A 27,715-nucleotide genomic window follows, 5' to 3' on the forward strand; every position below is an offset into this window, starting at 1 on the left:
AGCTTCCATGGCATAATCAAAGTCTCAGTGCAAACATGAGATAAACAGTGGAGTTCTCTGGAGATTCCTGGATCTCTCATTCTTTCCCTTTTGCATTTCACACTGTCTTCATGACCCCTTCATGACCTTGGTAGCTGTGTTCCTCAGTTGGAGTCGCTGTGCTCCTCAGTTCTGCAAGGGAAGGATCTTGTGCTGATGAGCTCCAGACTGCATTGTGGAGCAGTCATCCCATTGAAGGAGAGAAATTTACTGGTGAAACGTAAATGAGCATTACTGTATCTTAAATGTATATTAAGCTTGGATCCTATTTTTGTTTTACTGCCTAAGTGACTTGTTCTACATTCTCATGTCATGTCCTGTTGACAGTCGTGATTTTGCGCAAGGTGCTTACAAATTAACAGAGAAATAGAATAAAATTCAAAGAATTTTAAATGCAAGAGACTGGGTGATAGCTTTCCTCTCTCGTGAAATCATTTGTGTTTAAACGTGGGGTTTTGCTCTAACAAATTAGTGCAATGTAAGTGTGAGGCTTAGCAGGCGTTTCTGGCTTCTGATGAGATTTCTCACATCTGTTGAGTTTCCTGTAGCTCTCCAATATAATGATACTGGATCATTTGGTAAATCAGCTGTTCCGTAAATGCTTCATCAAGCTTTCTCTACCTCACTGGAAATAACACGTCAATTTCCTTTCCAGTACAGGATAAGGTGTTGTGAACCAACACTTGATATTTTCTACAGCCTCTTTGTGGTTTTGAAGATAAGCTACCTCCAGACTAACCTGGAAAAGGTCCTTCTTTTATTTTATATTCTGGTGTTACTTGGAGGAGTCTAAAATACAGCTAATTTACATATGCTTTTGAGGTGGATTTTTCTTTTAGTCCTTATTCTGATTTATCTGAAATCAGAAAAAACTTCTCTCTTGATGCTATGCTAAATACTTCCTTTGGCTCAAGGAAATATGCTTTACTATCTGCAGAGAACCAGGGCTATGACCATAAACATTTTCAGATTTCACGTGTGTTCTGAGATAACAGTTTCTGATACCATAAATGCCAAACTGTGCAGGATCAAACAGAAAAATTAGTCTGGAGGTTTTGTCTTACTCTAGCATGTGAAGTGACAGAATAATAATAATAAAAAAATGCATACTCTTGATAAGAGACTGTGCTCTTTATAAATGTTCTTTTCCAAATGTTTTCTCCTTCCGAAAAGCCTACAGTGTTGGCAAACCTTCACTAACTGTACAGACTTTTGTGTGGGGGAAAAGATGTAATTAATACCTTTTTGTGCATCAAAAATATACAGATCTTTTTTACACGTAACAATGTCATGTTTTACAGTTGAGTTCTCAGTATTTTATGTGACTGAGAACAAGTGCTATGTGCTTTAGAGCAAACTCCAATTTTATAAAGATACATTTCCACCTAGGCAGAATATTAACATCTGCTGGTCAGAATGCTTCAGTAGGGGCAAGAAAAGCAGCATAAATCCTACAATCAGGGGAAGAAAGAAACTTGTTTCTTTCCTGGTAGACCATATTAAAAAGGCAGGTTTTTTGACTGGCAGGATCTGACAGGTTTTAAAGACTGACAGGATCTGAAATATAAGCCATAAGGACAGGAGTATGGTTCGGTAGATGGATTTCACATGAAACAAAAAAACTAGTAGGTCTTAGTTATGGAGCCATTTGTTCCATTTTCATATAGTTGTGCAGTTAACCTTATTTTTTTGTAATGCTGTGTCATCATTCAGCATGTCACACGGGACAAAAATATGCTTGTGCAATCACTATGAATATGCTGAAAATTCCAGTTGCCTTTTATAATACACACTGATAATCACTTGTACAATATCCCATACAGCAGTCCTCTAACTGATAATGATATCAGTCTGATGCTGCTGTATGTCACTATTTGCAAGATACTAATGTAAATCAAATGTGGATTATTTAGCTATTCTATGAGATTCAGTACTACGGTACTGCATTGTACTAGAGTGCCTTCTGAGCAACTCACAGTTCAAACTGCTACCAGAAAGCCTAGCACAGTACAAAAATGCAGCAAGATCATCATTAAACTACAAATAGTAGTCACCTGAGACTGCAGCTCTATTAATTTCATGAAAGTTTGGCAGCATGTACAGAAGGCAGTTTGCTTCTATACGGAAGCAGAAAACCAGCTTTGAATAGATTGCCACCACAATAGACTGCCCTCACCTATGATGCAAACTGAATGCCCTGTTTGCAAAGCAGTCACACCATGGTGAGACTGAGAGAGTAAGTCTCTTCTCCTTTATGGCATGCATTTGTAGCTCCAAATACAGCGCACAGCAGCACTTTTACTCAATGTTTGGATGTTGAATCTTATTTTTCATTAAAATATGCTGATATTTTAATGATAATTTTGTTGCGAAGGCTTTTTGGGGGCAAGATGGAATGGGTAATCAACATCAGGAAGAGAATGCATGATCACAAAATAAGTAAATAATGCTGGCTGTGGTATCGGATTGGGTCTTAATTCTTCCATATGACCGGACTGAGATGTAGTATTACCATTTTCCAGGACAACTTAAAGGGTCTAATTTTCATTCTGCTGTTTGGTTCTTCTAAAGCAAGAACCAAAATGTTGAAACCTCAACTCAAATGATATGGCAAAGGACAGTTTGTTTTCTGGCTAGCTGTAATTGTTAGCTGGCTGTGTTAGACTTCTGAATCTTCAGAGCAGGAGCAGATCCTCAGCTGATGAAACTGGCATAGCTTCATAACCTGTTATAATCAAATCTGGCAATCTTAGAGAATGGTAAGAGCGGTAGCCTTAATTAAATGCTTTAACAGTTGATTTGGAGGATGGATATAAAAGGGCTGCAGAATAAATCTAGTAGGACAGTGATGGACATAGATGTGGGCTCTGTTGCAAATTAAACTCTGTTTAGACTGCCTTTCTCAGGCCCACTGCTCCCAACTGCCCACTTTAGATTATCGCCTTGCAAAGAGATTTTCCCTGACCTAAGAGGCAGAAACTTTTGAGGATTTTTTTTTTCTTATATTTGAACCCTTAATTTGAGTTCTTATTTCTGACTGCTGAGTTTAAATTTTCAAGTGGGGTTTTGTTTCAGCTCTTTCCTGTGGTCTGTCACTGCTTTCCCAAAACCAATTTTTGCCTGGATAATGGAGGTGAAGGTACTTCTTTGAGGGCCTATGGTGTAACTACCTTGAAAGATGAGTCACTCAGCTCCAGAGCTGAAGGCTTTACAGCTCGTCTCTCTTCTTTGATTCACCTCTGTTGCCTGTAACAGTACTTGACCCAGAGCTTTACAAATGAATTTTCTTGCTAGCACATAGTTCCGTTAGTAACCTTAAATGAGTGACTCACGATGGTGATTATGAGGCTAATATTGACAAAGTGACCAAAAATCTATAGCATGTTTAGAAGAAAAGGATGACTTGCTGTCCTGGGTTCAGCAGCAGCAGTCATTTTTCTCCTTTTGAGTATCTGGTGCAGTGCTGTGTTTTTGACTTTCAGCCTGGGAACAGCGCTGATAACACCGATGTTTTTAGTTGTTGCTAAGTCATGTTTACTCTGAGCAAGGACTTTGTGAGTCTCATGCTCTGCCAGGGAGGAGGGGAAGTTGGGAGGAAGCAGAGACAGGACACCTGACCCAAACTAGCCAAAGAGGTATTCCATACCACAGTACATCATGCCCAGGATGTAAAACTGGGGGCAGTTATGCGGAAGGGCAAGATCACTGCCGTGGTCAGGCTGGGTATCGGTCGGCAGGTGGTGAGCAGTTGTATTCTCTCCCCTTGTTATTTCCCTTATCATTATTGTTATTGGTGGCAGCAGCAGTGTTTTGTGTTATACCTTAGTTACTGGACTGTTCTTATCTCAACCTGTGGGAGTTACATTCTTTCGATTCTCCGCCCCATCTCTCCAGGTGTTGGGGGAGGAAAGGTATGGGGGGGGGGGGGGGGGGGGGTGAGAGAGTGGCTGCGTGTTTTTTTTTGTGGGTTGCCAACTGGGCTTAAACCATGCCACCTGACTTTTTGACATAGCAGTGAGTATTCCAACAGACTAAAGATCTGCATTATAAATAGTGCCATACATTCCTCAGCTAAAATAATGATGAATATGGAAGGAAGGAGTAATTGCTATGGTTTGTAGATGTCAGATGGGAACTTTAGGGCATCTGTGGGGATTACAATTGCAATTACTTTGCAAATCCTCATCAACTATGAGAAGACCTCAAAGTGATGAGAAGTAAAGCTACAGCTGAAAAAGGGCTGGAACCTTAATTATCTTTGGGGATTTTGTATCCTTTTAGAGTTGAACTTAGTTATTTAAAATCTGGTTTCAATATGTAAGTACTAGTGTATTTTCATACTGTTGTTTTCAGGGACATGAAAACTTGGTAGAAATCTGAATAGGAGGTCTGTTTGCAGAAGATTCATTCAAGGGCTGGTGAAGAAAGCCTCTGATCTTCTATGATTTATTTTTCTACCATTTTTTCACAGAAACTGCAAATGAATAGCACCTTTCAGGACACTGAATCTATCACTTTGCCACTGCAGAATTATTCCTAACAGCGCTGAGTTTGAAATCTGTGATTTTTTTGTGGCACTTCACTAACCTCTGCAAGGCAAAAATTCAGTAATACAGACCATGCAAACTCATCTGCATTCAGAGAGTGTCTGCATGGGTTTGCACATCTCTTCTGTACAGGAAAAATGGATAAGTAAAAGTCTTTGTTTGCTGTTTGGGTTTTGGGTTTTTTTCATGATGTTTTATAATACCGGTCTCATTAATGCTCCATTTTGGCTACTAATTTGCCAGGAGCTGACAGAAAATAAACAGAGCTGGTAGCCATTTCCTATAATTATAGCCTGCATTAATAAATGCTTAGCAATGCTGCACTTGCAGCTTTGTTGGAGTGAACTGGAGTTTGAATTTAAAATTAACCAATTGTCTGGGCTTTATTAATAGCATTTGAATAATGAACTGAGTCTTCCTCCTTTTATGCAAAAAGAAGGCTAAAGAAAAGTTAACACAGTGGTTGAAACCAGGAGGAATAATGGCAATTTTTCTTCTGTTTCTCCTTTTTTATTGCAGGAGTCACTTCATTGAAATCAGTAGATACACTTCATTACAACATTCTAAAGATGATTCACAGGCACCTAGGAAAGTTTGAAGAATTACATGGCGTTCACTACAAAGAACTATAAATGGATAGAAAACAGAAAATCATAAATCTAATGAATTTCTTATGACAGCCCAATGAAAGATCAGTCCATTCACTGGATCATATGCACCTGACTTAGTTGTGGAATTACACCACTACAACACTTTGCGACTGACAACTCAGTTGCTATAATCCATTTTGAATGGTGCTGCATAGCAGTTACTGTTCAAATCTGTTACTGTCACTTTCACTGACAGTAAGTGGAAACTCAGTTCATTGTCTTTCACTGAATCAGGGAAATGAAACAGTAGCACAGGTTCATTTTCCAATTAGTTTTCAAACTGAGTATTTTATAAAAAACAGAGTATTTTCTAAAGACATGAAACCAAAGATCCCTTTCGTTCTTTCTAACAGAGCTGTCAAATGGGTATTTTATATATAACTCATGTGAACCTCAAGGTCTTTCATGGTCAGTAGAGTTTTTTTGTATCTATCACTTTTATTTAGAAACTCAATTCTTAATGGTGAAGGTTTGGTAGTGGCTTAAGTCAGTTATGTTTCTGAGAGTTCTTAGTCATGGGGTTATGGGTGCCTGTTGTCTTCTGAGTCGCTGGAGTCCAGCCTTGGAAGCTTCTTGCTCTGCGCTTAGGAATGATTATTACTGTTGGTGTTGCATTGGTACACATTGGGCAAAGCAGCTGGGCCATTTTTCAGCTCTGATGAGAAATTTTTTATAGCCTTGATTCCTTCCCCTGTTTATTCTGTCAGAGCACCTCCTTTTTTTGTGAGCACATGTGACCATGGATATTTCTGTCTGCTGACTACAGATTCGTCATTGATGGTTAATTGCTTGATAAGTTCCAAGATACAAACAGTCATTCAACAGAGAAATAGAGGTGTGATCTTGCAAAGACATGATACAGTGTATTTCTGACACCAGCAGGAGACTGGGTCTCTGAAACTTAAGCGGTAACATCTTATTTTCTCATTGTGTAATTTAAAGTGAGTTTGAAATAACTTTTTCAGAAAGAATAGTATGTCTGACTGTTGTACTAACTTACAAAAAACCCCAAAACATTTCACCAGGAAAACATGCTAGATTTTTCAGTTATTGCTGAATGTGGTTTTTGTTTTTTTTTTAACTGCAGAAAGTGAGTGAAAAAGTAGGAGGTGCAGAAGGAACCAAGCTAGATGATGACTTCAAAGAAATGGAAAGGGTAAGTCTAAATTCGTTAGGGTATATCCACTATTACCATTCAGTTTCCTTTCTAGGACAGGAATTTCAAAGTTTCTGTCCCTGGATCACTCAAATAATATTTAAAGACTAAACTTTTATTCAGCCAGACTGAGCTTTATATTTCTTATGTGTGTTTTTTTCTAACCAAGGCATATGTAATATATGGCGCTCTTTGTAATGCCAGTATTTCATTCAGAGATTGAGGCAGACATCAGCTACAAATTAGCTTTGGTCAAAACAGCGTACAAGTTCTCTGAAAAGGAATCTGCCTACATGATGGTAATTTCACTGGTAAAGGGTGCCTGGAATTCTCAGCTCCTCAAGCATCAGTCAACAGGAGAAAGAGTTGTCTGCCAAAGGGGATTGACAGTCGCAGTGGCATATTCACTCACATGTTCAGAGATCTTGTTAGGCACCCTCCACTGGCGAAGTTACATGGGTAGATCGGGTTAACCCCAGCATACTGCCTGGTGAGGCTGGCAGTGGTAGCACTGAGTGTTTCTGTGGAGGAGGCGGGGAAAAAGCCACAGCTGGGTGTGATGGTGATAATATTTCAGTTGGAAGGATAAATATGGACAGTTTTTTTCTAGCTTCGACTTTGAAAAATCTTGTAATACAAGTTACTGCTAGGTGACTTGTAGGGTAGGTATGTGTTACATAACTGATCGAGAGAAACAGAAGCTATTTGCACATTTATATAGTGAGATGGGGAAAAAAGCTTGGATAAAAAAATAAAGGAGAAGGGCATATGCTTTGTACTTCTTCCTGTGAAAGTACTGCATAGTTGGTTTCTCCCCTTCTGCCCAGCTTCCTTTTGAATGTGCCACAAGTATAGGCACTTCTGTCAAAACTGGAAGATGTTAACAAAGATTCAGAAAACTAGTCCAAGGTTTAGGGTGGAAAATAGGACACTGCAACAGCCAGGGGTGAGTCCCACGTAGTGGTGGTGGGTGGCATGGGTTGGCAGCCCAGGAGGTGAAAGCACTGAGAGTTGAGAAGAGAGTGGAGTAAACTCATTGCTTTCCTCCACACTCCCCGCCTGGCCCTGTGTTCCCTGCCAGCGTTTCTGCAGGCAGTGGCCACACTCCTTCTGCCTGTCCCTGGCCTTCTGTTTCCCCACGCCCACTCTCCTGTGCAGCCTCCTAGCCATTTCTGGGCTCTCTACCAGGCAGTTCAGCTACTTACTCACCCAGGGCTGGCAGACCTCTTCTGCTGCTTTGTGTAAAGCACAGGGCAAGACCTGGCAGATGGCAGTGGCAAGAGGAAATGGGAAAGACGTCACTCACAGTGTGCTGCAAACAACCTGTCTCAGGTGTTCTTTTCTAAAGTAGGAACTTGCCATTATGGTAAAGGAGTTCACCCTGTGGGACACGAGCTACCCTGCAGAGAAATGCAATGTGTCTTTATAAATGCAGAGTACAGAACAGGTTACAAGGATCCCCAAACCTGCCAAAGCAACATTTTTTAGTTTGAGGCCTGATTCTGAGAGGGAGAATAGTTGCATACTTTGCTATATGCAGCTTAGGAAGCTGATGCAGAGTACATCTTAAGAAAAACAAGAATTCCTATTACAGTAGAAGAAAGTAAAAAACCTGCTTTTCAGGTTTAAGTATTTTAGATTTCTAAATATAAATTAACTTCTTCATGGAGTCAGCCAGGGGAAGTCAATGGCCAGAGTGTCTCTGCTGGTAGGTTTCGTGAAACTGGAAACAGAGTGATACCGAGTCTTCCTTGATCCAGTTTTACTAGAACTTGCTCTGAAAGAGTTAGAAAGCTCATTTTATTACTGGTGGTTGGTTTTGATTGACATAGGCTTTCCTCTCATTTTGTCAGTTTTTTTTGGGGGGGGGGGGGGGGGGGGGATCAAAGATGGCTAATTCTTCAAATAGTTTTTAGTGACTGGTCTATCAAAAAATTTTCCATGTTGTGGATGTTTCCCAAGGTTATGGAAAGTATCAGCACCGTACGATAAGTCACATCAAGTTCCCAACACATCCTGAGGTACTCTGTACTAATGGCCTCACTTAAGAAGATCTGCTATGAACTGAAGTGGTGAACTCATACTTTGGTAGTTTTCCTGATACTATCACCATTCTGGTAGTGGGGCAGTTCTCAGGGACACAGAAATTAAGTCAAAAGAATTTATAAGAATTTATTTTTAAAAGAAGAAAAAAGTCTTCCTTTTGCTTAACATGTCTTTTCCTGTTTCTTTTTGTTTAACTCTCATTTAGAAAGTGGATGTTACCAGCAGGGCAGTTATGGAGATAATGGCAAAGACAATAGAGTATCTTCAGCCCAATCCAGGTAATGTAATTTCACAGTCTTACAGTACTTGCAGCACTTTCTGAAGACACTCTGTCTCACCAATATATATAGTCTGAATGATATCATGCTCACTGGTGCAGTCAAGATCAAGACAAAATTGGTGAAATAGGTGTATTTACTTACAGACATCTGAATGTCAACACTGTGAGCAATGTGGGACTCCTTGAGAGCTGGAGGTGGCTATGGACTCCTCAGGGGAAGCAGGGCAGTGCCTGGCAGCCAGGGCAGATTCCACTGCTCTAGCCAGGCAGTGGGGGGTACTGGTGCAGCAACAGCCCTGGGCATCAGGCACCAGCCTGGGTATGGGAACAGGATGAGGCCGTCAACCTGCAGTTGGGGATCGGGATCAGGCACAGTGAGGGTGTCTGCATGAGGCATTCTGCAGTCCCTGTGTGAGGGAAAAGGAGCAGGCAGTCCTTGCAGACGATGGGAATAAAGACAAAGCTGTGAAGCAAATTCCTCTAGGGTGCAGGAGGAGGCATAACAAGGGCTTTCACCAAGTCCTCTAGGGATTTCCCATCCTCGTCAGAGTTACTAAGGAGGGAGCTAAAAGGTAGCATGCAAAAGAGCTGTAGAACTGGAGAAAAAGGCAGATAAAAGAACATAATCAAAGATGACTAATTTGAACCTTCACAATAGAAATAAATAAATGGTTTCTATGAAGGAAGGTTTTTTGTGATTGGGGTGAGAGAGTGGTGCATGCTGCTCTCTTGGCAGAGGATCCGTAGAAGGAGCAGGGATCTGGATGGAGCTCTTGTAATCATGTAAACCATTAAAGTCAAGAGTAGTGATGTAGGAGTATAAGGGTTCAATAAGTCAATGGTGTCTCCGCTAATGGGGTCAACAGATATAAAGTGAAGGTAAGATGGAGCCCTCTACCTACCGTAAGTATCTTAGAGTCTCATGGAAGTACAGACCAGATTTTCATTCACTGTAAGGAATTTGTTTCCTCATAGCTGGAAACAGAGGGAAGGAGGATAATTTGATGATGTTGCCAGCACATTGAAAAAAGGAAGAATAATATTTACAAGTGCAAGAACTGCTAGAAAGAAAATAATGATGACTAGAACAGTTTCTATGTCAACAGATGAAAAAGTGTTTGTGACTTGACTCTGCAGATTCATTGCTCATTGTCAACAACCACTCTGCAGAAAAAGCCATAGGATTGACAAACGTGGGGCTAGTGATAAAATTGTTAAGTACTGTGAAGCTGCTGTTGTGCATCATCATATAGACTCAGTAATAAGCTTTGGCTGTTTAGTGCTTCCCTGGCTGCCTTCCTGACATGTCTGAGTGATTACAATTGCTGTGAATCATGAAGGAGGCTCACAGTAACAACAGAAAGTTGAATTTCTGGAAGTAGCTAAGGGTGTGATTTCAGGCATCTCAAGCTGAGGCAGGTTTGCAGTGCCGCAGAAAAGAGCAGTTTCCATGCTCTAGCTATACATCTCTTCATCTTCTTGTGGCATGTGCAAGTAGAATCAGGAAACTAAAACTGTAATAGGCAGGAGGAAGATGTAATTTCTTGCATATCAAATGAGATCATGTTACCCATTCCATGCTGTGCAAAGATAGCAGATGGAGTAAGAGGAAAGTAGGGCTGATCCTTTTCAGCTCTCACCTGATCTTAGATTGTTTTATGCCAATTGCAAAATGACTCTATAGTGACAAGAATTGTGTGGAAAATCACTAATATTTCCAGTAAAATAAAAAATTTCCTTTTTAAAAATCTCCCTACTATCTTGGTGTTTACTTGGGGCACCAAAAATGCTGATTTCCAGTATATCCTGTTTACCTTCTCATTCTCATAAAAAACAGAAGCATCATTGGGAAAAGGGAGAAATGTAAAATTATTTAACAGCAGTATTTAACAGAAGATTGTCTTTAAAAGTTTACCTGGGTTTTGCAAGGAGAAGAATGTTTGGGATGTACCTGTTCTGCAAACAGGCAGCGTACTCAACAAAACAACCATATGTTAGCTGTATAACGTGCACAGTTTATTAAACAAGCGCACTAAAGGGAATAAGCACACTAACGCAAATCAGGTTATGTATCTCTATAGTGAATAAGTACACTACAGCAATTCAGAGAGATACATACATAAATAAAGCACAGAGGAAAATCAGGAATGCATCAAACAATCGCTGCATAGCGAGAACAGAGATTAAGAAGAAATATATCATCAGTTACCACCAAATCATCATCCAGGCCCACACTTCAAGCTGGGAAGCCCCGCTGCAGCCGATGCTGAGATTCTGAGGTAACTGGGAAGATTCCTATGTGATGCATACACCCATAGGTAAGGCTTTGGAATCAGCTACAAAAGGGTCCTGCTGTTATACCCTTAGAAGAACAACCAGCTTTATGCCAGCTCGGTAATTGTTTACTCGTGGGGCTGTGCAGTTTCTCGTGATCTCACTGTTTGTACCGAGAGCTTTGGCCAGGCTCCCCAGTACAGCCAAGTATGAAGGTCGTAGAACAACTGTGCACCTATGTTTTCCTGGCTCTTTCCAACAAACTGTCATGATGAACATAAACATATGTGCTCTACTGAATATACTTTGGTGAAAAACACTCTGTTAAAGTCTCTCTGTCATGAGCAGGAATCAACTGCCAGCTAGGTTTCCATCTATTACAGTAGCCAATACACTCCTTGATAACAACATGTGCCCTGAAAACATCGATATTCTTGGATAACATAGTACTGCAGTGCTAAAGATAATTAGCTTATTGGTGTTTTGAAGGATCAATAAGTGAAGTATTCAGCATTGCCTAACTTCACTAAACAATTAACAAATGCTGGAAAGAAAAGGGAAGCGGTAAGGAGAAAGGGTAGGGAAAAGAAGGGAAAGGATATTAGAGACAAAGGTGAACTTATTGAAAGAGATTTTGGGCTGAGATTAGTGTGACTGAAAAAGTGTGAATGAAAAAGATAGCTTTGTAGACCTACCAGTTAAAACAAACAAACAAACACCCACCCCCAAACAAACAAAAAAAATCACCCCCAAACCTGAAAGTAACTAAAATTGGACATGTTGAAGGCTCAAAGACTTTCCATTCAGATGTACGTGACCGTAATTTCAAGGAAAAGAGGGTGAATGATGAACAAGATTGAAAATACAAAGAATGATCAGTTGAACCTACTGCTGAAGTTTCTTTCAAACTCTTCTGGCAATATTCTTACGATTTGCCATCGTGCTGTTAACACTTCATATTAAGGTGAATCGTTGGTGACACCATGAAAACCAATGTAAAGGAGAGGGGCCACAACTGGAAAAAACCCAAGTATTCATGTCACTTCCATGTGGTGTTTTGTGGATCTCTGCCTCTCCTCGCCCAGATAGAAACATAACTTAGGGAAGAAAGCAGATAAAGGAACAGAAATGAAAGGGCTCAGACAGGATTTTGAGATTGACTGAGCACAAACACCTCTGCTCCTGTGGAAGTTACTGGAAACAACCTTAATAGAAGAAAAGTGGAATGAGACCACTTAGATGTATTCTAAAATTTCCTACTAAATCAGGTTTCTGATGTAATCATTATTAAAGGATTAGATGAATCATTGAAGCTTGAATTTTTCATGCATGCCTTTCTTCTATGATTTATTTCTTGCCCTTCCCTAATTGTCCTTTCGTCTTTCTTTCTTTTCTGTCTACTCTTGCTTACCTGTCCAGAACATAGCCACTTATTTATAGTCACTCTTTTGGGAAAATCTTTTTTATTTTATTTCTGAAAATACTCTCATTTGTTCCTGTTTTAACTAAGCTTGCTGACTTCACTACCCTGTCTGATTTTGTTTGCATTTTAGTTTCTTTTGCACTTCTGTATTTTTTAATTGCCACCATAACTTTGATGCCATTTTTGAAAGCCAGACACTTCATTAAAATGCAGTTGCTTGTACTGAACAGTCAGCCAGTCTGCTGATTGTAGTTTTATAGTGAGTTGAAACAGAAGGCATCAAGAAATACAGATGCTGAAAAGCATGATCTGGTGGCACTCAAGGGTAATGAGAAAGCTTACAAAAACATATTTACTGTATGTCAAAAAAATAATAAGTAATATGACATTTGCTTGATTTCCCTGTGTCTGTTTCTATGCTTCTATGTTACAAAGTGAAACATACTCAGCAACAAGAACCCTCTCTTGATACACAAAAAATTAAGAGCAAGCACTTGTTGACTCCAGACTGCTAGTGTTATGTTTTGCTGCAGAAATGTGTACAAGGTTGAATTTTGACCGGTGAAATCAGCACATGGAAGTGTGACCTACTAATGTGTTGTAAGCAGAAATACTAAGAGCAACTAAGTCAGGCCTTTGCAAAAGGTAGGTAGATGCATCTGTAGCTGCCCCACTGTAGCACACACAGTAATGTAGGTAGAAACACTCACTGCATCAGCTTTGCTGGCGTTAGGATTTAGCTGGCAAAATCTGAAGTCAAGTGCTGTTAGTTAATTCACTCTCTGCAGGCCATTCACAGTCTATACTTGCAAAAATTCATTAAAGCACATCAGCAAACAGATTTTATGTTTGCTTTGTTTTCATCAATTATGATAATTGTGTGCTTTCTTTTAATCTGCATTTGTGCATCTGAAATAAAATACAAGGCTAAAACTACTCTGAAGTAGAGTTTCCCCAAATCCCCATAAAAAGCAAGAACAATTTCAGAGGTTGTTGGACATCATGTTTGGGAATATAATTTAATACTTCTTTCAAACATTTAAAACATATAGGGCACCACAGTTTATTCTTGGATTAAATTCCAGTTTAGTCTGAAGTTTTCTTCAAAGCAAGGCTTGCTCAATCTGCTGTCCATCTGGTACCTGAGAATTTTAAGATAGGCTTTGGGGAATTAAAGGTTTTTCTACGTGAGTTGGAGCACCTGTTGAACGTGTTATCTTGGAAGTGTTCCTGGGCTTTCTGGGGAAGCTTTGACTTAAAGTTCAGGACAGAACATCCTCTCTGGTCTACAAGCAGAAGACAAAAAAAAGTCAGATCAACACCACTTCATTCCTTTGCTCTAAAAATAATAGATGAAAAACAAAGCATAGTCATAAACTTACATACTGTCCTTGAAATAACATTGTAGGTAGCTCATAGAAATCTAAGGAGTGCATTCCTCTCTGTGTAATCAAACTGTTGCATATTTGTAACCTCTGTCACTTGCCTGCTTCAGCTTCCAGAGCTAAACTCAGCATGATCAACACTATGTCAAAAATTCGAGGCCAGGAGAAGGGACCAGGTTACCCTCAGGCTGAAGCCTTGCTGGCAGATGCGATGCTGAAATTTGGACGAGAGCTTGGAGAAGAATGCAACTTTGGTAACTTTATTACTTCCCTTTCCATAATAATGCAATAAAAATGGTAGTAACATTTAATATAACTTTCATTATTGAAGTGTTGTGCTCTTACAAAGAACAGCTTCTGCAAGAAGCATGAGTGTTATGCTTCATCAGACTTCTCCTTTAAGGAGAAACTAGGAGTAGGCCTGTTGAATATCTTTCATGGATTTGGACTAGAGATTTTTTTATTGTGGATGAAAGTAGAGTTGTTTCCATTTGAACCCATATCCGTGTAGGCTTTAGGCACTCTTGTCATGGAGTACACTACTGAGGATGTATTGGGATTAAAGATATGTGTTCAGAAATTGTAATATTGTCTATGCATGTGTACAATAAAACCCTTTGTCCTCAGAATCCTTATAATAAATGTTATTGTCATTACAGGCAAAGAATAAAGGCTGATATATTTTTAATAGACTTAGACCTTTTTTCTGATGAAATTCCATACTTTAAGGTACTAGTGCATACTCCTGTCTTATCTGTCAACCACTCCTCCCTCCAAGCCTTGAATAAGTTTATAGCTGCCCGAGTTAGAAATGTTAAACTGAGACTTAACACTGTGTTCTTCAACAGTAGAGGTCCAACTAAAAACAATGACATACATGGCCGGATCCTTTGTTCTGTACTTTTCTCACACAAATTTCCTGGCCAAATTTTTATACAGCAGTCATTTTTATACAGCAATAGTTTTTATACAGCAGGACCTTCAAGTCTGTGAAAATTCCATTTCCTATTTAAATCTTCATAACGTGTTCCTCCTGATATAAAGACATCTGCAGTGGAAAAGATATTTTCTTGTTTGTTTTATATAATTTACTAGTTAGCTTGGCAGGTGTAGGTTGATTTGTGCTAAAGACTTCTGATTTTTTATTGTTTGCCTCGCATTTGCTAGATTTCAAACACATTTTTAAAGGGAAAATGAAGAACTAATAGAATTTAGTTTTTTGAAAATCACTGTATATCCCCTGATGATTGCAGTAGCATGCAGCAGAGTACATAGGACAACTATTTTCATGTCCTTAACTAATAGCGGCTATTATGGCTGGTTTGTCACTCTTCATCTGGGTCTGGCAGGCTCTCTAGTTTTGCAGTGCATTCCTGGTATCCCCTGCTTGAGAGACAAAACTCCTGATTTCTCACATTTCTAGGTTTTAAGACCATTTGTATTCTTGGAAAATGTGTGTGTGTGGGAAGGGGGGTGTCCCACCAACCTATATCTCAAACCAGGAGGGCATTTTTGAGCCTCTTGTTTTTGTTTTTAGGCAGAGGACGTAAATTTGTCCAGAGTGGTAATATTTATGGCCTTGAATCTTGGAGGAAAACTCAGAAAGCAGCTAATTGCTCTTGAAGTTTATGAACTTGAATGAAATCAACAGTTTCATAAAAAACTTTCATTAAATAATTCTGTGAAATTGTTAAGAATTTCTATATTTGATATTGTCACCAGTCTCACTGGTAGAAACAGGGAGCCCTAAACTTGCGTTAGACCTGTTTTCCTATGCGCTTTAGTGTCTGGTGATGGCAACACTGGAGCAAATACAGATAATTCTCTTTTAGTATGTTTGCTTCACCAGAGTGAGGAATGAATAGAATACAACCCTTCCATGTGGTGTGGAGAAAGCTGTCTTGATGCAGCATAGATCCTGAAGTTCAACTGTGTTGCAAGGCATAAACTCTGGGGACTGCTGACGTGTAAAATCCATGTCCTTTCATTGTATTAATTTTTATTAATATTTCAGTGTATTAATACTCTTTGATAAACTTGGGAAATGGTATGACTCAGTTTCATTCTAAGGTGGTTTGTAACTTTATTTCGAAACAAGCTGGACATACATTCTTTCAGGACCAGCACTTGCAGATGTCGGAGAAGCTATGAAGGAGCTTTCTGAGGTCAAGGACTCTCTTGACATGGAAGTAAAACAAAACTTCATTGACCCACTTCAGAATCTGCATGACAAAGATCTTAGAGAAATACAGGTATTGCCCTCAATGTGGCATTTTAATAATACCAAATGTGCAGACTGTGTATATGTTAAAAGTTTTATGTTAGTCATGTGGTTTAAAATGGGCTTTCAGAATTAGAGATGATCTGATTATAATCTCTTTTGACTTGAGTTTTACTTTTCAGTTCTGTCGCAAAACTGCTTTTAAAAGAGTTTTATTTTAAACATGTTGGGAAAAAACGTAGTGTTCAGGTAATTGTGCATCAGTGTTAAAAAGCTATAAACCCGTGTATATACTATACAGATGGTAGTTGCAGTTACACATTCTGCATGGCCTTTTTTTAATGTTAGACAGCAGCACACCATCACTTCTTAAATGATATGTAAAATGACCTATTTCATTGATCTGTATTTCTTCCCTGTGGGGAAGCGTTGATGCACAGCAAACACTTGCAAATGTTAGTGAACTACCTGATTACAATGCAGTATAAGAGAGTTGGGGAGCATCCTTTATTCTTTGCTTGTGTTTGTGTTCTTGTTTTTCAGCATCACCTAAAGAAAATGGAGGGTCGACGCCTGGATTTTGATTACAAGAAGAAAAGACAGGGCAAACTCCCTGATGAAGAACTTCGCCAGGCTCTGGAGAAATTTGATGAATCAAAGGAAATTGCTGAGTCAAGCATGTTCAACCTTTTGGAGATGGATGTGAGGTCCCTTGTCAATCTTTGAGCTGAATCTGAAAAAGAGCAGTGAAGGCAATCTAAAACAGTCTAAAACCAGAAAGCCTTATTAAATACTTCACAACACAAATTCCCGTCATTGTACAATGGGGAAGCACTTGCTTCCTTGTTCGACTCAGTGGAAGGCTCTGAAACTATAGTAATGTACAGCATGCACATGTAGGACTTCTATAGGTAGCTGAATTTTATAGGTAGCTGAGCTAAAGAACATAAATTCTTTGTAGCATCATTTGTGCTTCCTGTGTAGTGTTACTTAAAAACCAGTTTAGCTTCCTTCTTAGAGCTGTATAAATATAAGTCATGACTTTTACTTAGTTGCGGTTTTAAGGTTTGAGCCAATATGTTTGCTCAGGTGTGTGGGCTCCTGAGAGGATTGGTAAAGATCAGAGATGACAAACTCGCATCTACATGGTCTCTGCTGTAATCAGCTGCAATAGTGAATAGGAAAGCTGAAGTTAATATGACTTCTCAAATCTGACCCTGCAGCTTATTTTTTGCTTACAGACTCATTTAGGATTGAGCATCTATTAGGTATTTTAAATCTTCTGTTTATAATTAATGTTGAGATTATAAAATCAAGAAAGAAGAAAAATTTATTTCTTTTGGCAGAAAAAAACATTTCAGCTGAAATCTGTGTTATAGAATACCTGGTCAAAAGAAACTCAGTTTAAATATTTCTATTGAAGTAAATGATTTGATTTATTTAAAGTTTAAATATACACCTAATTTAATTCTGTATTACCAGATTGCGGTAGAGGGGCCATGACTAACCTGAAAATATTTGCATGCTAGAAATTAAAAGTAGCTGTGCTGAAATGAAAGAAGTATACCAAGATTGTAGTTTTAATCCTTGTAGTGACATCTAGTGCTATGGGGTCAGGTAGTGCTGGCCTGCATTATACCATTGCTGCATTGGGTATTTTGAAACTGCTAGCTATTGCATTCCCACACAAAAGTTTTGGGTGTTTCTTCCCTCATGAAGTAGAATACTATCTGCCTGCACTACAAATACTCTGTATCCAAGAGTATGTAGTATCTTCATGTTTTGGTTTGCTTCACAGGCCAGAAGCATAACCATAGTCACTCTGGTTTTGTGCCCCTCAAAAGCAGGGAGGGAAAAGGTGTATTGTGCTCTCATTACAGTCTCATTTTTACTTCCATAGTTTCTGCTGAATGAGGTAGGTCTGTAGGCTGCTGTTCATTGCAAATCTGCCATGGAGCTCATCAGCAGAGAAGAGCTGCAGTTACCATTCCAGATCAGGTCATAACCAGACACGGGTATGAATAAAGACTGATATGTAACTATTTACAAACTACAAATGTGAAAATCAACTTTTTAGAGAGATAAGTAAAACTGCCTTTTCAGTGTCACTGAGACAGTGGTCTTTACTCGCTGTTGCTGATCTGATGTTTTGTTGTCAATCCTCAGATTGAACAAGTGAGCCAGCTTTCTGCTCTTGTACAAGCCCAGCTGGAGTACCACAAGCAGGCCACACAGATCCTACAGCGAGTTACTTCTAAGCTGGAAGATAGGTAATGCACTTTGTGTAATTTTGTTGATTGTTGGGTTGCGTTTTTCTGTTTTACGGAGGCAGTAAACATGAGTAAAATGCAAAGCTGTTGCCTTGTGCAACGTGGTAACTGTATGTATATGAAAACAAGGATCATTTCATTAGGCAATTGGAAGCTGAGGTTTGTATGTTTTAGAGATACATATACGTCTTAGTATGACTGAATGAGAACTGTGTTCAGGAAAGCATGTCAGCTCAGAAAAGATGTGATTTAAATGAAAGCAAGTGCTTATAAATATGGGAAGTCAGTGGGACTTACAACTTTGGATTCCTTCCCATTCCTGCATGCATTCATGACGTAGTCCTTCCCAGGAGAAGATGTTAAAGATTGATTGTTACAACTACGTGAACAACTTCCCAAGCCAGGTAGTGAGACCCCTGTCAGTTGCCACCTTAACTGGATACTCCTTTTTTCCAGCTTAATTACCAGATCAAACTTGATACAAGGCTCATCCTAATTTACCTCTTCCATCCCCTTTTCTGGAACTGCAAGTGCCATCTCAGAATTGGTACAATATAATATCTTTCTAACAGAATTTTAGAATATTTTAGAACTTCCTGTTTTTTTTTCCTACCCATAAAAAACAGATTGTACCCCCTTGAAGTGAGGAAAATAATGTTTGTAAGAGTTCATCAGTTTCCTACACACATGTTCTTCAAAGAAACAAAAAATCCAGGTGTCGTGGTTTAAACCCTAGCCAGACAGCTTATTCACTCACTCCCAGTGAGTGGTGCCAGCACCGCCCCCCCCGCCGGGGCTCTCCCCTTCCCCGCTCCCAGAGGAACGGGGAGGAGGATCGAAAGGGTGCAACTCCCACGGGTTGAGACAAGAACAGTCCAGCAACCAATGTACAACACAAATCACCACCACTACTACCAACGACAACGATGATAAGAGAAAATAACAACGGAAGAGAATACAATACCACCGGCCAAGAAACGAGTCCCACCCGGATGGGTATGACGTGCTGTGGTATGGAATACCTATTTGGTCAGTTTGGGTCAGGTGTCCTGTCTCTGCTTCCTCCTGGCTTCCCCTCCTCCCTGGCAGAGCATGAGGCTCACAAAGTCCTTGGCCAAACCAAAACATCATTGTTATCAGCTCTGTTCCCAAGCCGAAAGTCAAAACACAGCACTGCACCAGCTACCAAGGAGGAGAAAAATGGCGGCTACTGCTGAACCCAGGACACCAGGAAAGATTGGTTTAGTTCACATACTTCTAGAAGACTCTTCCTTAAAGCTGCATATAATTCTCAAGAGCAGATAATGTTCACATACTGTGTGAAGGCAGTTTTTAAATCATCCATGATTCCTTCCAGTTTTCTGATGTCATTCGTGCAGATCTAGTTTCTGGTACTGCTGGGTCTGTCAGTGTTTATTTTCTTAGAGCACACAGTCTGTAAAACCTCATCCAGTTCTAAGTCTTAACATTTCTTTGTGATTGGGAGCAGCATTTGTTTCGTAGGTAGGCTGCCCAGAAGGCTGTTTCTGAAGGCAGTTTGCAGTACTGCCTGAACAGCTCACAGAGTGATTTTCAGCACTTCCAAATGAATGCTGCAGTTCACTTTACAAAAGAATCCTTGGGAGCAGATGAGATGTTCTGTAGTCCATAAGTTACTCCGTACAGCAAACATACCTCTCTGCAACAGATTTCTCTTCCTGTATCAATTCAGATAATCCTTTGCACTTTTGAAACTTCTGCTAAATGTTCAGTATCTTTTCTTTAAGTTTCAGCTCTGAATCATTTTAGCTTTTCAAGAACCTTACATCAGACTGCTGTCACAAATCAGCTGAAGTAAATCTTTTGCATGAACTTATTATGCATCCCTAATTGTAAAGAGTGTGCTGGCTAAATAATCCACTGGACACAAACTGGAGCACTGTGATATGCTTATGCCAGGGATTAAGAAGGGATGTAGAGATGTTGCTATTAGAACTACTTGTCTTTTCCTGCTGATGGTAATGGTACATAGGTGGCAAAGAATGCATGGCCCTGGGTTTTGGGGGTTGTTTTATGACAAAAAAAAATATATAATGCTTTAGTTTTAAGCCAAGCAAATTTGTTACTGATCATTCTTAATGATGTCTACAGCAGGTATCACCTACTTTCTAGATACTTTTTCCTAGATACTTACAAAAAGATGTAAATGGAAGTTGTTTGTACTATTGTTTGGCATGGACAATGTCTTGTAACTGCTGAGTTACTGTTGATACTGTCCTGTTTAGTATATTGTCCAAAGAATTTTAAGAAAAAATGAGTTAGGCTGAGAAAAAAACATCAAAAATTTAAAAATACACTCAAGTGTTCCTGAGCCCTTTAGATTAGGCTTTAAAACTTCCTTCAGGAACTGCAAATGCAAGAATTTTCATTTAACTTGTGTGCATTAATGGAAGGCATAAGGTTCCTTAAAATGCCATGATTCCAGGAACTGGGACTTCAGAAACTTAGCAAACATTGGTAGACTTGCAATAAAGTAAATAAAATCTGGAAGGTCAGTAAAGGCTTTTCTTTTTAAACTCTCCTTTCCATCAAGCAAAAGGAGGCTGCAGTTTTCAAGAGAGAGTTCTGTGACAGAGCAGCTGGGAAGCAGGGATGGTTTCCTTGGAGATGTTTCTTTTCTTAAGAAACGTGGCTTATGCTGAGCTTTTGGGTAATTTTTAGCAAGTCAGTAGAACTGTTGCCTTTTAGTTCATATCTGGTGTTTGTTTCATGGTGTTTGTTTCATTAGGTATAATGAACTTAAAGTATTTCTTGCTTCAAAACTTTGCTGTTTTGAAAAAGTAATTTCTGTTAATGAGTGAAACACAGCAAAGCCTTTTTAAGTTTATTTTGACAATTCATGTTAACTGTTAAAAACATTAATTTATGTTTCTACTATGTTTACAGTTTTGTAAAGAAGAAAAGTGATCTCTGGGAAGTGACTAACATACGTAGTATTTTGGACAGTACGGAAACCCTTGTCATCAATACCAAAATTGATTAATTTAAAAGCAGATCTTTTCAATAGATAAATCAAAATGTGCTGCCAGCAACAAGTCTAGGGCAGATCTAGAGAAGGTTAGAGAAACCAACTTGTGCTTTAAATATGGAGGTCTTAGCTCGAGTGTTCTCCCATGTGCAGTATTAGAAATATATGTGGCAGTTGCTCTGCACAAGCTGCTCTGATTCTGTAATCATCCTGTCCCTGAATTTTACCTTGGAATCTGAAAATGTATCCTTTCTTAGAAATTTCAGATTTCTCAATTAGAAAAATAAGTTGAAATTAATGATGCATAGTATTTTTATTTTGAGAGTCAGGAAAACTGGAGTTCTGTACCTCTGTGAAACAAGTATTCCAGATTACAAATTAACTAAGTCTGCAGCTGAAGTCAGTACATTCCCACACAGTCTCCTCCTAAAATGACAAGAGTTGGCATCAGCCAGCTGAACAGTTAAGGCTTGCCAGGGATGGAAGCAAAAATCATGCTAAAAATTGGGGCAGAGATGCTCATACAGCACTTCTCCAGGCATGGCTAATCACGTAACAAGTTTTTCCCCTTTAGTAGCGATTTGTTATTGTCAGGCAAAAGGAAGCCAGGCAAAATGCTAAGTTCTTAGAGGGAAATCAAAATTAACAGCCTCATGGCATAGTCACATTGTGTGGTTTTTTTGTAATTTAAACTAATGCTGTAAACAAAAAATTACTACAAATGCCCAAACTTGTTTAGTCTGAATGAGCAGTGCATCAGAACTTCAGCCATGGAAATAAAGAAGTTTGGTGCATCTCATCTGTTAACAAGAAGCTAATTCTTGACACTTAATGTTTTGGCAGAATAAAAGAGGCATCATCTCAGCCCAGGAGAGAATACCAGCCCAAACCCCGTATGAGCCTGGAATTCACAACTGGTGATAATACTCAGCATAATGGAGGAATATCCCATGCCACTACACCTAAACCATCAGGTAAAAGGCAGTATCAATATGAGGAGAAAACCCAACTTTGAAGTTTTGCTACAATGCTGAATTTCTATGCTTTCATCTAGAGATTAGTTCTTTCATAGTGAGAGATAATGAGAATGAAGATAGTATAGGACAGAGCTGTTAGAAATGTTGTTTCTTTGTTTCTTTGTGATTTGCTCACATCCTCAGGCAGGAGAACAGGAATGGATCATCCACTGCTTTAAATGTGTCTTTGCATGAAAAATTTCCTTAGTCCTAGAAGCGCAAAGAGATGCGGCCTTACTTAAATTCACTTCAAAATATAGAACTTTATAAAGACATCTAGGAAACCGGAAGAACAACAGGACATTTTCTGTGAAAATGCAGAACCCTGAACCATTCCAAAGCCCCTATAACCTTATCCTGCCTTTTAAAACCAGGTAGTACAACAGGAAGAGCCTGAAAGTGAAAATCACTAAAAAGAAAAACAAAGCTATCAAAGTTATTTTCTTTGCCCAACTGAGAGCAGTGCAAGCAAGATTAAGCATTTATATGACTGTGCATAATTAGTATCTTAAGGAAGTGTCTATTTCATATCAGCACATACTAAAAAAGCATTATTGTTTGTTTCTCAGAGTAATGTTTTTTTACTCCATGACATGTGAGAGCTGTCCTCCATACAGATCCTGACCTCAGTTATTCCAGTTTACTTCAGTGACAATTGCTAGCACACTCCACCTTACAAGACTGGATTTTTTTCACTACATCTTTAATCAGGGTTTTTTTCCTTCCAATCACATCCTGATGTTTGATGTTCTCCCAGATACAGGCAGAAACAGTATCTCCATGTGGCACCTGCAGCTGGAAATTGTCTTAGATAATCATGCAAGTTCTTAGTAACCTATGCTAATGACAAGGGTGATACAATGGAGATTCCTTGTACATGAGCTAAAGCTCTCAGTAACTGTCACCTTCGCTTACATGACACACTGTAATGAACACTTGTCTGTGCTAAGGCAGGGCAGACTTATGTTCCTGTGTGTCTGCAGCATTCATGTTTTCCTCTTCAGAGAGCTGTATTTAGCATTTTCTTCAATGGGGGTTCTTTCTTTTGAAGTGTTTAACAGTTTCAGACAAACGCCTTCTTTGAAATGTCTTTAAAGTATTTTTGGGTTGGTTCATTCAAAGCTGCAGTCTGGTCATTGGAATTTATTTGTTAAGGTCTTCTAAATTTCAGCTCATATCAACAGAGACACCAAACACACGTTGTAAGGCTTGTTTATGCCAGCAAGATAGTCTTCATGACAAATAAAGCAAAATACACTTAAGTGATAGGTAAAGGAATGAAAAAAGTTTCACTACAGAATTTAATAAATTAAATCTGGTAATTGCTCTACTAAGATCTATAGAAGTGGAATATGTTTGTCCTAAAATATCTCAAGCATGGGCTTTCTAGCCACAATGAGGTTGAAATGAATATCCAAGAAGTTAAAATCTGAAACTTACTCATCCTGAAGCCAGTATACATGAAATAGCTGAAATACTAACTAGTCTTGGGGGTGGAGGGGATATTTATTAATTATATGTAATGTCCAAAAATCTAACCTAACTAATAACTTATTCGTTAGCTATTCTAAGGGATTTATTTTCAGATGTTCATGAACTAACATATTAGAAAGCTTTTAATTTCAAACTTGTTTTGAATCTGCCTTGTGGTGGCCCTGCAATCAAGTGTTTTGTGAGGATTGGGAGAAAAGGTCTTTGAAAATCTCATATTAAAATTCAGAGGATTAGGAGCATACAGTGGTTTACAGTGTAACTGTACATTTCCAATAAAAGGACAAGGACACAGTTACAACTTTGTTGTCATTTTAAGCTGCCCCTTAGGCTACTTACCTGAGGCAAATAGACAAAGCATCTCTGTGCCAGTAAAGCTGGAAATATATTACGGCTTTTGCTTCTCTTTTTTTTTCTTTTTTTTTTTTTTTCCATATTGCTTGTGGCCATGCTTTTAGGTGTGAGCTTCATTGTATCTTCATAGAATCTTAGAATAGTTAGGGTTGGAAGGGACCTTAATATCATCTATTTCCAACCCCCCTGCCATGGTCAGGGACACCTCACACTAAACCATGCTACCCAAGGCCTCGTCCAACCTGGGCTTGAACACCACCAGGGATGGAGCATTCACAACCTCCCTGGGTAACCCATTTCAGTGCCTCACCACCCTTACAGTAAAGATTTTTTTCCTTATATCCAATCTGAACTTCCCCTGTTTAAGTTTTAACTCGTTACCCCTTATCTTTGTTGTTTCAGGATCCTCAGACATCGACTGGTAGTCACATATGAAAATTAAAGGCTGCCAAAAGCTAATAGCTATTTCCTAAATAAGTTTAGCAGTCCAAATTTAGATGTTACCAGAGAACTGTTGTTGGCATATGAGTGACAGCAGAAACAGCAACACTAGTAGTAGGTACAGTGGTAAAAATGATACAACTGTTGAGATTTTTAAGCACATTTTTTCTTTGTGTTTCTTCTCCATAGGTGTTCACATGGATCAGCCATGCTGCCGAGCTCTGTATGACTTTGAACCAGAAAACGAAGGGGAGCTGGGATTTAAAGAGGGTGATATCATTACCCTCACTAACCAGATTGATGAAAACTGGTATGAGGGGATGCTTCATGGCCAGTCAGGTTTCTTCCCCATCAATTATGTTGATATTCTAGTTCCGTTGCCCAATTAGGATGGCTGATCCACCACTTGCGACCCAGATAGTTGTGCAGTACCACTGCTTTCAAAATGCTGCTTCTTACACCTTACAAGTGAAAACTGCAGTGGATAGAGTTACTGATTCCCACTGAGCATCTTTGGTTTGTGTGCTGTCATACTACATGGTGGTGATGCGTGGTATCTTCTGAGCCAGTATAGTGTGGGTTAGTTTATTGGCCATGCTGGCCTGGTGGTAACCAGAGGCATTATGGAGTTGAAGCTGGTAAGATGATGGCAAACAAAGCAGGTAACTCATAGTGAAGTAGCAGGAGGTTTTGGGAAGATAATGCCTATCACCATTGTATTACTTTTGAGTCTTAGCTCTCTATAAAAAGAAGAGTTCTTGCTGTTTGATCTTTCCCTTCCTAATGATGCGGTTCACCCAGGTCTAACATTGACTAACCAGAATTGTATCTTCCAACCAAATTGGCTTATTCTCAGAGAGATGGCATAAATGTAGACCTGGTTTCTCAGAAAGTGAACCACTGTACTGTGTGTTCTGCTCATTCTTATAGTCTTAATTATTGTTAAAAGGCCTATTTCCATCCACAGGTAAACTGTAAACCATAAAATGGGGATTCCTGTAGTAAAAACCTTGGACACAAACCACCTGAATTTGCCCTTCAGGTACTTAGAGCATGCTCACCAAAATGCCAGTAAGAGGGCAAGATGGGGAATAAAACTGGCATTTGTTAACTGTTTTTTGTCAAGTCTTGGCACAAAATGATGCTGCTTAAGCACCAGATACCCTTTGTAAACTCATTCACTGGGGAATACAATAACCAACCAAACATGCCACTCATTTAATTTGTTTCAGTCTACCATGTGTTCTTCGAACATCATTTGTGCACATTCTCTCCTCAATGAGGACTAAATGAAGCATGTTACCTTTTTGAGTTGACCAATTAAAGACATGTGGCCATATATGCAAAAACATTTCCCCCCATGTGTTTAGTTGGTTCTCTTGTGTTCCTCCTTCCTGCACTTTGTGTGTACAGTGCTGTGCCTAGCTTCTTGGCATTCTTTTGGTAATGGTTGCAGAAGTTCTGTTAGTTTAGTTATCCAGAGTTCTATTTATCTAAATTGTACAGTCTCTTCCAGAAGTTTAATGTGCTGCTTCGAATGTGCCACTTCAGTACTGGATGATGTGAAGTGAATACAATTCCCTACTGCTTAGTGCATAAACTATATTATGGAAAGTATTGATATTTCAAATAAATGCTGAGAGAATAACTAGGATAATGTTGTGGATTATTTCTTTGTTGCTTTCAAATCTGTTGTGCTGACTTCAGCAAAAAAAAAATTCCTCATTTCCTGCAAATGTGAAAAATACTTTTTTTGTCATTCAGTCAGTTAAAACTCATACATATAACGGTCCTCCTGAACAGACGCTGAGCACATAAAGTTAATGTCATGATGACCAGAATGCAATCTTGTGGATGCAGTTTGTTTCTCATTAAAGAATGCTGGTCTTCACAAACCCCCTAGTAAAACGTAAAGGCATGGTAACTTAGAATTATTTTTCTTTCATATGACACAGCATTTTATTTTATTTTATATTATTTGTTGTACACATACTGTGGTGAGTTAGCTGTGGCAAAGAGCCAAACACCCACCCATCTGCTTACTCGCTGCTCCTCCTTAGTGGAAGGGTAAGAAGGCTCGTGGGTTGAGGTAATGACAGGGAGATTGTTTACCAGTTACTGTCACAAGCAAAACAGATTTGACTGGGGGAAAACTAATTTATTACCAATTAAAGTAGATTTATGTAAAAAGGCAAACATTAAGATAGCACCTTTCCAGCCACATTTCCCAAGCTCAAATTCACTCCTTCACTCCTAACTCCTAAGCACTGCAGGAAGATGGGAGGTTTATGGTCAGTGCATAACAGCTCCTCTCTGCTATTCCTTCCTCTTTGTCATGGTTTAACCCCAGCCAGCAACTTAGTACTGCACAGCCACTTGCTCAGCTGCTCTTCCCTAATGGGATGTGGACGAAAATCAGAAAAAAAGGTAAAGCTTGTGGGTTGACATAAGAACAGTTTAATGGTTGAAGTAATTAAAAAAGAATATATAAAAAATGAAAAGGGGGGGGGGGGGGACATGGGGAATAAACTGGGCATGACATGCTGTGGTATGGAATACCCCTTTGGCTAATTCGGGTCAGGTGTCCTGTCTCTGCTTCCTTCAAGTTTCTTGTGCTCCTCCTCACTGGTAGGGCATGAGACTGAAAGTCCTTGATCAGCGTAAGCGCTACTGAGCAACAACTAAAACATTGGTGTGTTATCAGCATTGTTCTCAGACTAAAGCTAAAATACAGCACTGCACCAGCTGCTAGGAAGAAAATGAACTCTATGCCAGCTAAAACCAGGACACTCCTTACAGTTTTGCCTTGTTCCAGCAGTGGGTCCCTGCTAATGCCTCCTCAGTACCCTTTATTGACCTTGGTGTTCCCCCTGCTATTTCTCACTCTTATTTTTCCCCTCCTCATCACTCTGCCCAGTGAGTTTTACCCTTTTTCAAGTTTTTTTCTCTGAGGCACCACTGTTTTGCTTGATGGGCTCAGCCATGTGCTGTGATGGGTCTGCTGGGTCCAGCTGTGTCCAGCATGAGGCAGGTGGAGTCTCTCACAGAAGCTGTCCTGCAGCCCCCATTGCCAGCACCTTGTCACATAACCCCACGGGCCTAGCAAAGGGATGTC

General features: G+C 39.4%; 1 protein-coding gene across 1 annotated transcript in view; it reads left to right on the forward strand.

Annotated features, from left to right (window-relative positions):
- The window catches only part of SH3GL2 (SH3 domain containing GRB2 like 2, endophilin A1), a 96,872-nt gene extending 70,615 nt beyond the window's left edge, over nucleotides 1-26,257 (forward strand). Inside the window, exons 2-9 of the mRNA XM_057406303.1 lie at nucleotides 6,324-6,392; nucleotides 8,644-8,716; nucleotides 13,911-14,054; nucleotides 15,919-16,052; nucleotides 16,565-16,723; nucleotides 18,188-18,291; nucleotides 22,142-22,272; nucleotides 24,790-26,257. Coding sequence (XP_057262286.1) covers nucleotides 6,324-6,392; nucleotides 8,644-8,716; nucleotides 13,911-14,054; nucleotides 15,919-16,052; nucleotides 16,565-16,723; nucleotides 18,188-18,291; nucleotides 22,142-22,272; nucleotides 24,790-24,989 — 1,014 coding nt within the window. The 3' untranslated portion in view covers nucleotides 24,990-26,257. The remainder of the gene's footprint in view (nucleotides 1-6,323; nucleotides 6,393-8,643; nucleotides 8,717-13,910; nucleotides 14,055-15,918; nucleotides 16,053-16,564; nucleotides 16,724-18,187; nucleotides 18,292-22,141; nucleotides 22,273-24,789) is intronic.
- Nucleotides 26,258-27,715: the final 1,458 nt, after the last annotated feature.

This window comes from Pezoporus wallicus, unplaced genomic scaffold (genome assembly GCF_028554395.1).
Source record: "Pezoporus wallicus isolate ANWC-B61680 ecotype Strahan unplaced genomic scaffold, APGP_CSIRO_Pwel_v1 contig_2132, whole genome shotgun sequence".
NCBI lineage: Eukaryota > Metazoa > Chordata > Aves > Psittaciformes > Psittacidae > Pezoporus > Pezoporus wallicus.